The sequence below is a fragment of the Oncorhynchus nerka genome, linkage group LG11 (assembly GCF_034236695.1).
Source record: "Oncorhynchus nerka isolate Pitt River linkage group LG11, Oner_Uvic_2.0, whole genome shotgun sequence".
Taxonomy (NCBI): domain Eukaryota; kingdom Metazoa; phylum Chordata; class Actinopteri; order Salmoniformes; family Salmonidae; genus Oncorhynchus; species Oncorhynchus nerka.
In genome coordinates, this window is record NC_088406.1 from 50,228,237 (window position 1) to 50,240,752 (window position 12,516).

The window sequence follows — 12,516 nt, forward strand, 5'->3', positions numbered from 1 at the left end:
CAGAACATGGCCAAGATGTTCAAATGTTCATAAATGACCAGCATGGTCGAATAATAATAAGGCAGAACAGTTGAAACTGGAGCAGCAGCACGGCTAATCCAGTGAAGGTAAATCTTAACACTACAGCATACAATGACATTCTAGACGATTCTGTGCTTCCAACTTTGTGGAAGGCCCTTTCCTGTTTCAGCATGACAATGCCCCCGTGCACAAAGCGAGGTCCATACAGAAATGGTTTGTCGAGATCGGCGTTGAAGAACTTGACTGGCCTGCACAGAGCCCTGACCTCAACCCCATCGAACACCTTTGGGATGAATTGGAATCGCCCAACATCAGTGCCCGACCGCACTAATGCCCTTGTGACTGAATGGAAGCAAGTCCCCGCAGCAATGTTTCAACGTCTAGTGGAAAGCCTTCCCAGAAGAGTGGAGGCTGTTATAGCAGCGAAGTGGGGACCAACTCCATAATAATGCCCGTGATTTTGGAATGAGATGTTCGACGATACTTATGGCCATGTGGCGTATTTCACAGCGGTTTAAATGGTACAGCGATTCTCTAACCGACACTTGCTTGTTTCGTCACCAAACGGAAATTGGAACTTTAGCAACCAGTATAGTGCACCTTTAGGAACCCCTTCCTCGGGTTTGAATGTTTAAAAAAAATATATATATATATTTCACCTTTATTTAACCAGGTAGGCTAGTTGAGAACAAGTTCTCATTTGCAACTGCGACCTGGCCAAGATAAAGCATAGCAGTGTGAACAGACAACACAGAGTTACATGTATACCAACTGGGTTAGGGATTCATGGCATTTACGTGAGTGAGCGTTGTTGTCTGAAGAGATAGAAGTGCACATGTCTGTCTGCCCTTGATCCACAGAGCTCTCTCCCTGCTCTCAAAGAGCCCTGTGTGTTCCGTCTGCTGCCCTGGAAATGTGAGGAATTTTCCTGCCTGCTTGCTTGTCTGCCTGCCGGACCAGCTGGGAGGGTTTTGCATAGTAACATGCCACCGAATGCTTCTGCTGCTGTCGCCTCAAATTGGATTATGGTACAAAACGGGTTTTTAGCAGAGCTAAATCATTGGATTAGTATTATAATGTCTCGGGATGATCTGGAATGCAGGGCTCTACAGTAACAGTAAGTATGGACCTACTATACAACCTTATACAACCTTTTCTACCTTCTGTAGAAAAACACTGACAAGGTTGTTACTACCTAGACTAACTGAGTGACGGACGGGCCTCAACATTTTCGAAATGATCAAGTCCACTTTCATTGCGCTTAAAAGAATGATTGCTCAACTCTAGAAAACCGTGGCTTCAAACTAGGTACAAAACCACAGCATTCCCCTTGATCCTAGCAGCGTATGGCCTGAACCTTGCTTCCCATCTCTCGCTTTCTCTCTCTCTCACTATTTCTCAATCTCTGTAAATGTCCTTTTCCTCTCTCGCTCTCTTTCTCTCTCTCTCCCTCTTTCTAAATCTCTCAATCCCTGTCAATACCCCTTTATTATCGCTCTCTTTCTCTCTCTGTCATCCTCTCTCCCTTTCCCCATCCTCTAATTGATAAGTGGACATGTCATTAGCAGTGCTTTGAATAGTCAAATGGAGGAGTACGCTGCCTGCTAATGCCCGCCAGGAAACACTGTACGTTCATGCAAAGCTGCTCCGAGCTGCTCTGCTATGATGCAAATGAACAGAGTGGGGAAGAGGGAAGAGTACGGGTTTTGGGTAAGGGAGCGCTGTGTGGATCAATGGCGGAAGCTGTCGTTTCAATATGGGACACCATTTCCTCTAGAAGCCTGCTGGTTGTGTGTGTGTCTGCATAAAGCTGTGGTGTGGTAAAGGTGTGGCGGCTCAGACCATTGTGCTACCATGCTAATGCTTTCCTGACTCACTGAGCTGTGCACCTGCCTGGGTTTAGCGAATTGGTCTGATAAGTCTAGGTCCAAGAGGCTTCTAAACAGCTTCTACCCCCAAGTCATAAGACTTCTTAACATCTAATGAAATGGCTACTCAGACTATTTGCATTACCTCAACTAACCGGTGCCCCTGCACATTGACTCTGTACCGGTACCCCCCTGTATATAACCTTCGCTATAGTTATTTTACTGCCACTCTTTAATTATTTGTTACTTTGTTTATTTGTTTATTTTTTCTTTTATTAGGTATTTTTCATAAAACTGCATTGTAATGTCTACACCTGTTGTATTCCGTGCGTGTGACAAATACAATTTGATTTAGGGCTCCCAAAACGCATACACACGCATACACACACGCATACATACACGCATACACACACACACACACACACACACACACACACACACACACACACACACACACACACACAACCAAAATGGGTTAGAACAAGAACAAAATGTATCAAATGAACATATGTGATACATGCAGATCAATCGTTCGGAGGGCTGGATTGGTTGAGACAGACAGACCTGGATTAGGCGGAGTCGTCATGTAGCTACAATAACAGCAATAATATTGAATGCTAGAGGATTATCTTCCGCCACACAATCTAACGTTGTCCATCAGGCTGGACCCTTTTCGTCACGATCAGGACTGGCGGTGCGGTGTGTGCGCGCGCAAGTATTCTTTACTGCGTGTGTGTGTGTGTGCGCTCCTGCCTGTGTGTGGTGTGTGCAGTGGTGTATTTTGAAAAAATACTTTAACGTTTTCACATGTGAGTTCCAAACATCTCTAACGGTCGCCCCAGCGGGAGTTTTTTTATGTGCGTGATGTCAGAATGCTCTCACTGTTCCAAAATGTGATTGTTACGCAACAGGACAGTTGCAGTGCTAGAGGCGTTACTACAGACCCGGGTTTGATCCCGGGTCCAACACCCAGCGTCGTCTGGGTTAGGGGAGTGTTTGGCCCGGGGGGCTTTACTTGGCTCATCACGCTCTAGTGCCTCCTTGTGGTGGGCCAGGTGCCTGCAGGCTGACCTCGGGTCATCAGGAGAACGGCGTTTCCTCGGACACATTGGTGCGGCTGGCGTCCAGGTTAAACGGGAGGGTGTTAAGAAGCGAGGTTTGGCGGGTCATGTTTCGGGAGGACGCATAACTCGACCTTCGCCTACAGAGCCCGTTTGGGAGTTGCAGCGATGAGACTAGATTGAAATTGGGGAGAAAAAAGGGGGTAAAAAAATAAATAAAATGCAAATATTTTTTTGGGGCCCATTTCATTGTTGTGGACAATTTATGTTTGAGGCTTTACTGAGTGGAGATACTTCTCTCTTCAACAAGAACCAAGCACTTCCCCAGTGTTTCCCAAGATCAACGATGCAGGCATTTGCGCATCTCCAGTCAGAACAGGCCTTGAACAAACTTTTTCCCCCTGGCACATTTTCCGGCTGGTACCCGCATTGCCTTCATTGTTGTTTTCCTTACAAATAATAACTTTGGACATGTCTGTCAGACAAAAGATGTTATAACAAAATGAGGTGAAGGGATGGTTCACTCATCTTTCGAGTAAACTTCCAGAAGTGAATGATGGTAGATGACACACCCCCTTCAACATGCACACTGCAAACAGACCGAACTCATCTTGTCTCCTCTTCTTATCTTGGTTGACGCAAAAAAACAAACATGGCGGAGTGCACAAGCCACCCATCGTCTGAATACTTTTGATTTTTAAAAAGTGTTTTACTCAGTTATTTAGATCGTAATTGCTATTAGCTCATTCAGATTATGGATTCTGTCAGCCAAGAGTTAACTAAATATAACCGCTTGTGTTATGTCAATCTGTCCTCAGTTAGCGCTATGACTAAATGTAGCCTACATTTTCCGGTTTGGATGAGAATTGTGTTATGCTGTCGCTACATCTGTGAAAGTCTGAAAAATGCATCCAAAAATAAATTGGTCGCATTGAGGACATAACCTTGTAAAGACCATGTTTGTGCAAAATGCATCTGTGAAAAAACAGTGTAGCCAGCTTTAATACGGACTGTTGGGTCAGTTGTGACTGGGCATTCTAAATAAGTGCTTTAATCAAAGCGGTTTGAGGTTATGCTGCAGGGACAACTGTAGAATGATCACACCTGTGTGTTGATACACGTCAAAGGGTTAAATAACTACTTAAAGTTGTTTTGTGGGGAAATGTAATAAGATAAGGATAAGATGTACTTTTAACCTCTTGTAAACAGCCTATTTCTCAGGACCAGATGCTAGAATATAAATATAATTGACATATTATGATAGAAAACACTCTAAAGTTTCCAAAACAGTCAAAATATTGTCTGTGAGTATAACAGAACTGATATTGCAGGCGAAACCCTGAGGAAAATCCAATCAGGAAGTGCCTCTTGTTTTGAAACCCTTCTGTTCCTATGCATGCCTATCCTCTATTTAAAGAGATATCAACCAGATTCCTTTTTCTCTGGCTTCCCTAAGGTGTCAACAGTCTTCAGACATAGTTTCAGGCTTTTATTTTGAAAAATATGCGTGAAAGATCACATTGCGTAAGTGGATAGGTGGGGGCTCTTAGAGTGAGTTTTTGCGTTACAGAGTAAAGCCGCTGTTATTGAAAAACCTACACACTCGGTTGATATATTATCGAATATATGTTTTAAAAACTACCTGAGGAATGATTATAAAAAACGTTTGACATTTTTCTGTGGACATTATGAAGACTATTTGGAATTTCCGTCTGCGTTGTCGTGACCGCTCTTTCCTGTGGATTTCTGAACATAAGGCGACAAACAAACATTTGGGTAAAAAAAACAATCTTTACGGAACAAAAGGAACATTTGTTGTGTAACTGGGAGTCTTGTGAGTGAAAACATCCGAAGATCAAAGGCAAACGGTTCATTTGATTGCTTTTCTGATTTTCGTGACCAAGCGTCCTGATGCTAAGTGTACATAATGCTATGTTAGGCTATCGATAAACTTACACAAACGCTTGGATTGCTTTCGCTGTAAAGCATCATTTCAAAATCTGAGACGACAGGTGGAATAACAAAAGGCTAAGTTGTGTTTTGCAATATTGCACTTGTGATTTCATGAATATGAATATTTTTTTGTAATATTATTTGACTGTTGCGCTATGCTATTCAGCGGTTGCTGACGAAAATGATCCCGCGACAGGGATGGGTAGCGTCAAGAAGTTAACTTCATACATTTTTCCCTCACACCCAATAGTACTCGTTACATTTTGAATGCTTAGCAGGACAGGAAAATGGCCCAATTCCCACACTTATCAAGAAAACACCCTGGTTGTCTCTACTGCCTCTGATCTGGCGGACTCAATAAACGCAAATGGTTAGTTTGTAAATTATGTCTGAGGTTGTAACGTGCGCGCTGGGAGTCGGGAAGCAAGTTCAGGGAATGAATAATTGAATAAATAAATGAAAACATAATACAAAACAAGAAACACGAACAGACATGAAACTGAAACAGAGTCCGCGTCACTAACACCTGAGGAAAGAACCAAGGGGAGTGACAGGTAATCAAGGAGGTGATGGGAGTCCAGGTGAGTGTCATGAGGCGCGAGACGATGGTGACAGGTGTGCGGGATAATCAGCAGGCTGATGACCTAGAGGCCGGAGAGGGAGTATACCTGACAGAGGTTTGGAGTGTGACCCTGGCTATCCGTAATAATAAAAAACGTGAAAGTTGTGCAGTCTGGTTTGCTTAATATAAGGAATTTGAAACTATTTCTACTTTTACTTTTGATACTTGAAGTACATTTAAAACCAAATACTTTAAAACTTTTACTCAAGTAGTATTTTACTGGGGACTTTTACTTTAGTCATTTTATATTAAAAAGGTATCTTTACTTTCACTCAAGTATGACAACACCACTGGGTGTCTATGTGTGCTTACGTGCGTGCGTACACATGGGCGTGTGTGTGTGTGTGTGTGTGTGTGTGTGTGTGTGTGTGTGTGTGTGTGTGTGTGTGTGTGTGTGTGTGTGTGTGTGTGTGTGTGTGTGTGTAAAAGAGAGACGGAGGTAAACAGGAGATAGTGTGTGTGTATGATCACATTCCCAGGCCCAACTCCTCCAGGGAGGCAGATAAAGAAACTGCCCATTCCAGAACGGAGGTGGAAACAATGGCCAGGGACTTTCAGTTGCAGCTGTGTGTGTGTGGGGGGGGATATGGCCCACCTGTCCAAATCGCTACACCTCTTCCTGTGTACAGTTCCACATTTCAATTGCTCTCTGTCTTTCCCTCGCTTTTCCCCTTAAGTGGTTTTTAATATATTTTTTAAAACATTTTAAACTCTTTCTTCTTCTCTCTTGGTCTCTCCATTCCTCTCTATCACTCCGTGAGCCTCGTTCACTACAGATGCCACTCTAGAGTGCAGGAGTAGTGAGGGTGGCCACGTGTTGTATGCTAGACTGAGAATCACAGACACCTACACTAAATACACACCTCTCTTTGCACACGCGGGCATTGCCATGCTGAATTTTGAAACCTAAATAGCAAGCAAACAAGGTTGACTTACAGTAGAAATCTGTGATCCTGAGAGTATTTTCTCTCCGTCTGCGGGAAACCAATGAAGGGTGAGTTTGCTAGTGTTTTCTCTGTGAATAACCATACCAACCTCAGTGCCAAGGATCTGTGCAACGTTCAGGCATCAGTTATTACAATCCTGTTACAACAATCATCTGACGTGATGAAACTATGGTAACACTTCAAATGACACAGACAAGCATCGACAGGTCGGCCCTCCCCAGTCTCACGCACGCACGCACACACACACGCACCATTCATTACAAGTCCAATTAGTAAACAGGTTATTGGTCTGAGAGGTAAGGATCAGCTTGAATAGACACACCTCTTGGCAGAGTGAGACTTGATTGGCCGATGAAAGAGACACAACAAGCTCACAGCCACATGGGACTGAATGGCTCTATGACGAGACACAAATGACCACTTTTCAACTGGTGCTTGTTTGCGACATTAAAACGTCTCTAGCATGCAGTACACCATCCCCGACACACATATCTACTGTAGATTGTCCCGTAGGTTTGCCTTCCAGCCATGGTCTTATGGGGACTTAATGTTTGATCCTGTGGCTATACAGGAAGTCCGTATTAGCCTCGGACCAATGGGAAGCGGGGGTGGTCTCTATGAGTCAGAGTTACCGTATGAAACTCAGCAACACACTGGGAGTGGAGGCTCTATAGACCTCAATTGTCCGGAAACAATGAGAGAGATCTGCCCAACGGTCAGCACCAAATTCCCCCTACCCTACCTCGTCTCCCACCAACCCCAGAGAGAGGGGGAGGCGCCCTGGGGGAATACGTGGAGGACGACGGGAGGGGATGGAGGTGGAAGGATGAGGAGGAAGAGGAGGAGGAGGAGGACGTGGATCGCCCCCGGACGGAGTGGACTCCAAGAGGAAACAGGCCTCATTTCCTCCACTTTATCCGTCAGACAATGGGCCACCACTAGCAGAGAGAGTGATGGGGAGAGGAGTGGGGAGGAAGGGAGAGGAGGAGGAGGGAAAAACAGATGTGAGAAGAAGAGAGGGAAGGACAGGGGAAGAGAGGAGCAGATAGGGGAGAGAGTTGAGGATGGGGGAGAGGAAGGGAGGACGGGAGGCGGAGAGAGAACAACAGCTTTTGGGAAGAAGAGAATGAAGGAAGGAGAGAAGATGAGAGTAGGAGGAGGGAATGGAATGATGCCTGTCCACAAATCACTGAATAAACCATCAAGTGTTCTGCTGTTTCAGGGTTGAACAGACATTCACAGCACTAGTGTTAAGGTCTTATTTGATCTCATGCCACTAGGAGCAGGGGCTGGAGGGCAGGGAAAGAGAGTGTCCTCCTACATATTGTAGGCTCTGAAGTTAATGGAAAAACGTGTCAGTGGAACACAGCGAGGCTGGCTGGCTGTTAAGTAAACAGAGAGAGAGAGAGTAGCCTGGCCTGGCCGTGGCTGGTGACTCAACATTTCTGATTGAGACGGACGGACGGGAGAGGAGCGCCGAAGGGAATGATGGAACTGTGACAAAACACCCCTACTCCTGACACACACGCGCACACACACTGCCAAACCTGAAATCCCCCTAAATACAAAGCCCCTGTCATGCCATCCATATGTAAGGACAGGGGGACTGACTGACTGGTTTTCAGGTGCTGGTGTTCATTAAAGTGGTCCTCCAGTCTCCTTTGAACCAATAGCATGCACCCATCCACATCGACGGGGCTGCAGTGGAGCGGGTAGAGAGCGTCAAGTTCCTCTGGTTCAAATCACTAAAGACTTAAAATGGTCCACACGCACGCACAGTCGTGAAGAAGGCACGGCAGCGCCTCTTCCCCCTCAGGAGGTTGAAAAAGTTTAGCATGTGGGCCCTCCAATCCTCAAAAAGCTCTACAGCTGCACCATTGAGAGCATCTTGACTGGCTGCATCCCTGCTTGGTGTGGCAATAGCACCGCCCTCGATCGCATGGAGCTACAGGGGGTGGTGTGGACAGCCCAGTACATCACTGGGGCCGAGCTCCCTGCGTTCCAGGACCCTCTATATCAAGCGGCGTGAAACAAAGTCCCGGAAAACCTTTAAAAGACTCCAGCCACCCAACCCATCGACTGTTCTCCGCGCGGCACCGGTGCATCAAGTCTGACACCAACAGACGCCTGGAACAGCTTCTATCCACAAGCAATAAGACTGCCCCACACGGGACTCTACACACTCACGCACACACACACTCCAATGCATTCTTCCTTTACGCCCGCTACTACTCTTGTTTATCACACATCCTGATGCCTGGTCTCTTTAACCCCGATGCATATCTGTCTCCGTCACTCCAGTATCCCTGCACCTTGGAAACATGTTATGGGAACTGACCCGGTGTCATAGCTTCTTACCTTCTCGTGTTCTTCATATTTCTTGATTTTCCGCGTGTTCTTGAGTTCTGTTTATTTGCGGCGCCGCATTTGAGGCTGAAGAACCGCGTCGTTGGGCTCAGCGCTTGCAAGAGAGGCACCTCACTGTACTCGCTCACGTGACATTAAAATGTGAACCGTGACGAGTACGGTAGAGTGTTTCCCGAAGGGGGAGAAAAGGGGAGTCCTAGCATAAACATCTACAGTTGACACAGGGACTTCTGAAACCCGTCACAGGGATATGAAGGGGCAGAGGCGTGGAGCTGATTTTGTTCCCGCAAAACACGAAACAGATTATAGGGAAAGCAGTGTTTCCTGGAACAGATATACCCCGTTGCACATTTTTCAAGCTGCTATGGGCCAACCTCCAGCGACTGGCCTTGGAAATCTGGTAATCTAACCATCTCAGAGTGTAATTGGCTGAGAGAAACCAACGCCTCTCATGCCAGACACTGACTTGAGGATTATGCTCTCCTGCTGGCTGCTGCAAAATGGCCGCCTTCTTCCCTGTACTGCACATGCATGGCCCAGGTAAAAAAAACCTGGCTGTATGGTAAGACACCACGGCGGATTACTCAGTAATTGTTGACCTTTCCTTTTGATGCACAGAGATTGGTGCCACTCTGAGCACAACCAAAACATCATCAGCGGCTTTAAATGCATTTCATAAATTGGGACTGCGAATGCAGATTATGGAAGGTATCCTTTCAGACATGGGAGGCTCAAGCAGGGGTACTTGTCGTAATTAGAGTGGCCTGGTAGGCGTCCTGGTTTTGTGACATTATTAACTCATGGTCTGTCACAGTGATGTAACGGTGTTTGCCTGGATGTCATCAACTGCTGGACTTACTTCGAGACAAAATCATATACATCACTTCATGGCACCTGGATGTACTCAGTGTGTGTGTTTGTGTGTGTGTGTGTGTGAGAGAGAGAGAGACATTCACTGCCAAAATTCCTCATCATTAGCTATGAGATATCAGAGACAGCTGGATAAAGATAGCACTGGCATTTAGGGCTCATCGCCGATTACTAGACAGATAAACACAACACACACACACACACACACACCAATTCAGGGCAAATATAGTATTCCATAGGTAAATCTCACACACGCCGACATGGTCTCAGAGCAATTCGTATTATTCTGTACTTAAATATGTGACACATCGCGACTCAAACAAGCAACCTTTGGATTGCTAGACGGTCGCAGAGTACGCCCACCCATCCTCCCTGATCAACCTCCCTACTTTTGTTTCTGTCTAAAGTAACTAGACCATACATCTTGGAGATGCTCAGAAATACTTCAAGTATGTTTCGTATGGCTCTGAGGCCAGGCTGCACACACACACACACACACACACACACACACAGCTTGTGCTCTCACCTTGATGTCGACAATGGAGCAGGCAATCTGTTTGACGTAGGCAAGGTCAGCGGTCTGGGGCAGCAGCACTGACTCTCTGGTCAGCCCAATCTGGATGATGAAGGAGACCCCAGCTGGGGTGGGGGGCACGTAGGAATTGGCAACCCCCCCAGGGCCCAGCCCAGCCCCCAGTTCCACAGGGGGGAGACCACCGTGAGCAGGGGAGAGAGGCACGGCCATGGGGGTCCCCTGCTGCATCACCACAGATCCTGGGGGAGAGGGGCCCCCCGTGTGGAAGAAGACCTGGGATAGGGGTCCCGACGACATACAGGGGCTGGCGTTGGCCATCCCTCGCTACACACGCGCACGCTCTACCTCCCTCAAAAGAGCAGGAGGGCGAGGGTGTCGACACGGTGATCCACAGACAAATACACACCGCTACTGGGAGTCTCTACCCTGTGACCACCCCTTCTCCCAGAGGAGTCAGGAGGAGATCCTATCCAGGAAGACCTGCTTCTTCTTTTCTTTCTTTCTATCTCTCCCTCTTGATCTTTTGTCATCTGCACTCACACGTCTTCTTTCATTATCCCGGCGAGGCAAGCGTGAGAGACAGACTGAGAAAAACTTCTCCCCTCCTACCCACCGCTCCTCCTTCTCGGGTGAAGAAGTTGTTCTGCTGATGAGAAAGTCTCAATTTTCACAGGAAACACTTGAGGAAGGAGAAAGAAGGGGGGGAAAAGTTTGTTGTCCTTAGATTCCAGCCTGTACAAAATGGCTTCCTTGAGCAGGAAACTGAGAGAATGAAGGAGATGGTGGTGCTTTTCTTTAACAAGTCTTGTCCTGTTTCAGTTTCAGCCGAGTTAACTATTTTTCTGTAGAAAAGCAAGACCGAGAGTACCTCCCTCTCCCTCCTGCTCCCTCCTTTCTGAACTTGCAACAGCCAAGGAGGAAGTGATATGACTGACACAACTCTCGGCCAATGGGTGGAGGAGAGCTCTGGATAAGCCCATGTCAGTCCCTCCCACTCCCTGGTCTTCTCCCATGCTCTATGTTTTATGTTGCAGTAATTTGTCTTGTTTACTCCTTCTCTAACAGCTGGGCTCTTCTTATTCTAGCCCGAGGGGAACTGCACACAAATATTTATCTCTCTCCCTCTAAAACACTATCCCTCTTTTCTCTGTGGCTTTGCTTTTTGTTCTCTCTCCTCACCCTCTTGGCAGTGCCAATGACATTCAGGCCTCTCTCTGATTCGAATGTAGGACCACACCTACAGTGCAACTACCATTCTACTCAGTGAAGTAGAAAAGAGCTGTAAAAAAATACTTTTGATAGTTCACTCAGTTTATAACTTGTGGTAGGTACTCTTTGTTTAATATCTGTTCAACGTATAATTGCTTATTGTGAAAAACAATTATTTAGATATAGGTAATTAGCCCTAGATGATGCTAATTTAAATAAGAGACGTGGCCACAATAAACCTACTGCAAGAAGCACTTTCTTATCGATGGTTGTTCTGAGTTGTACCTCCTTTAAGGGCCACTAGAGGGAGATGTATCCCCCAGAGTCTCTGACATAATCATAACACTGGAACAGATCCAAGGTCTGTTTTAATCTTCATCACAGAACTAATAAAACCGGCCTTGCTCGTCTTCAGGAAGGGGTGCTGTGAGCTTGACATTTCTGGGTTGTCTTCTCCAGAGCATGGGTAGCAGGTGGCTGTCAAGATTGTCATGTTATTAATGTGGCTTGTTCGTTAACAATCCCTTGGTCACTTGCTTGCTGTGGGTCCTGTTGTATCTTTTCCTAGAGCCCTGTAAAAACTGTCTAGTTGCAGAATTGGCAATGACCGGGTTAGAAGACGGGTACTTCAGGCATTCCTGGTCTGAAGAGAAGTCAGGTGAGGGAGAGAAGAGCGTATTGGGTCGTTCCACGAAATTAGTCCCTTTTGGACAGTGGAACTTGGTGCTGGAAAAAACCTGTTTGATTTCTGCAAATGTTTACACTCTGTCATAAAGAGGACATGATAAACTGAATAAAAAAACATGCTTTCCCTATCTCAAGAGGTTTTAAATAAGTAAATAAAAAATACTTGCAAAGTAACAGGGTTGACGACGCCATCTTACATCAGCGATAAAGCTCCTTGTGACAGGGAGAACTTTAAAACATTTCTAGCCTGTCGAGCTATGGGCATCAGGGTTGACGTATTATGCTCGACACGCTCAGTTTTCCACCACAAAATGGCCAAAAAGAGTAGAACCAGGTCATGATTTCATGCTATGATTGAATTATTTTATGTTCAATG

General features: G+C 46.0%; 1 protein-coding gene across 1 annotated transcript in view; it reads right to left on the bottom strand.

Annotated features, from left to right (window-relative positions):
- LOC115137068 (serine/threonine-protein kinase D2-like) overlaps positions 1-11,154 on the bottom strand; it is a 53,386-nt gene extending 42,232 nt beyond the window's left edge. Inside the window, 1 exon segment of the mRNA XM_029673098.2 lies at positions 10,236-11,154. Coding sequence (XP_029528958.2) covers positions 10,236-10,562 — 327 coding nt within the window. The 5' untranslated portion in view covers positions 10,563-11,154.
- Between the last annotated feature and the right edge of the window lie 1,362 nt (positions 11,155-12,516).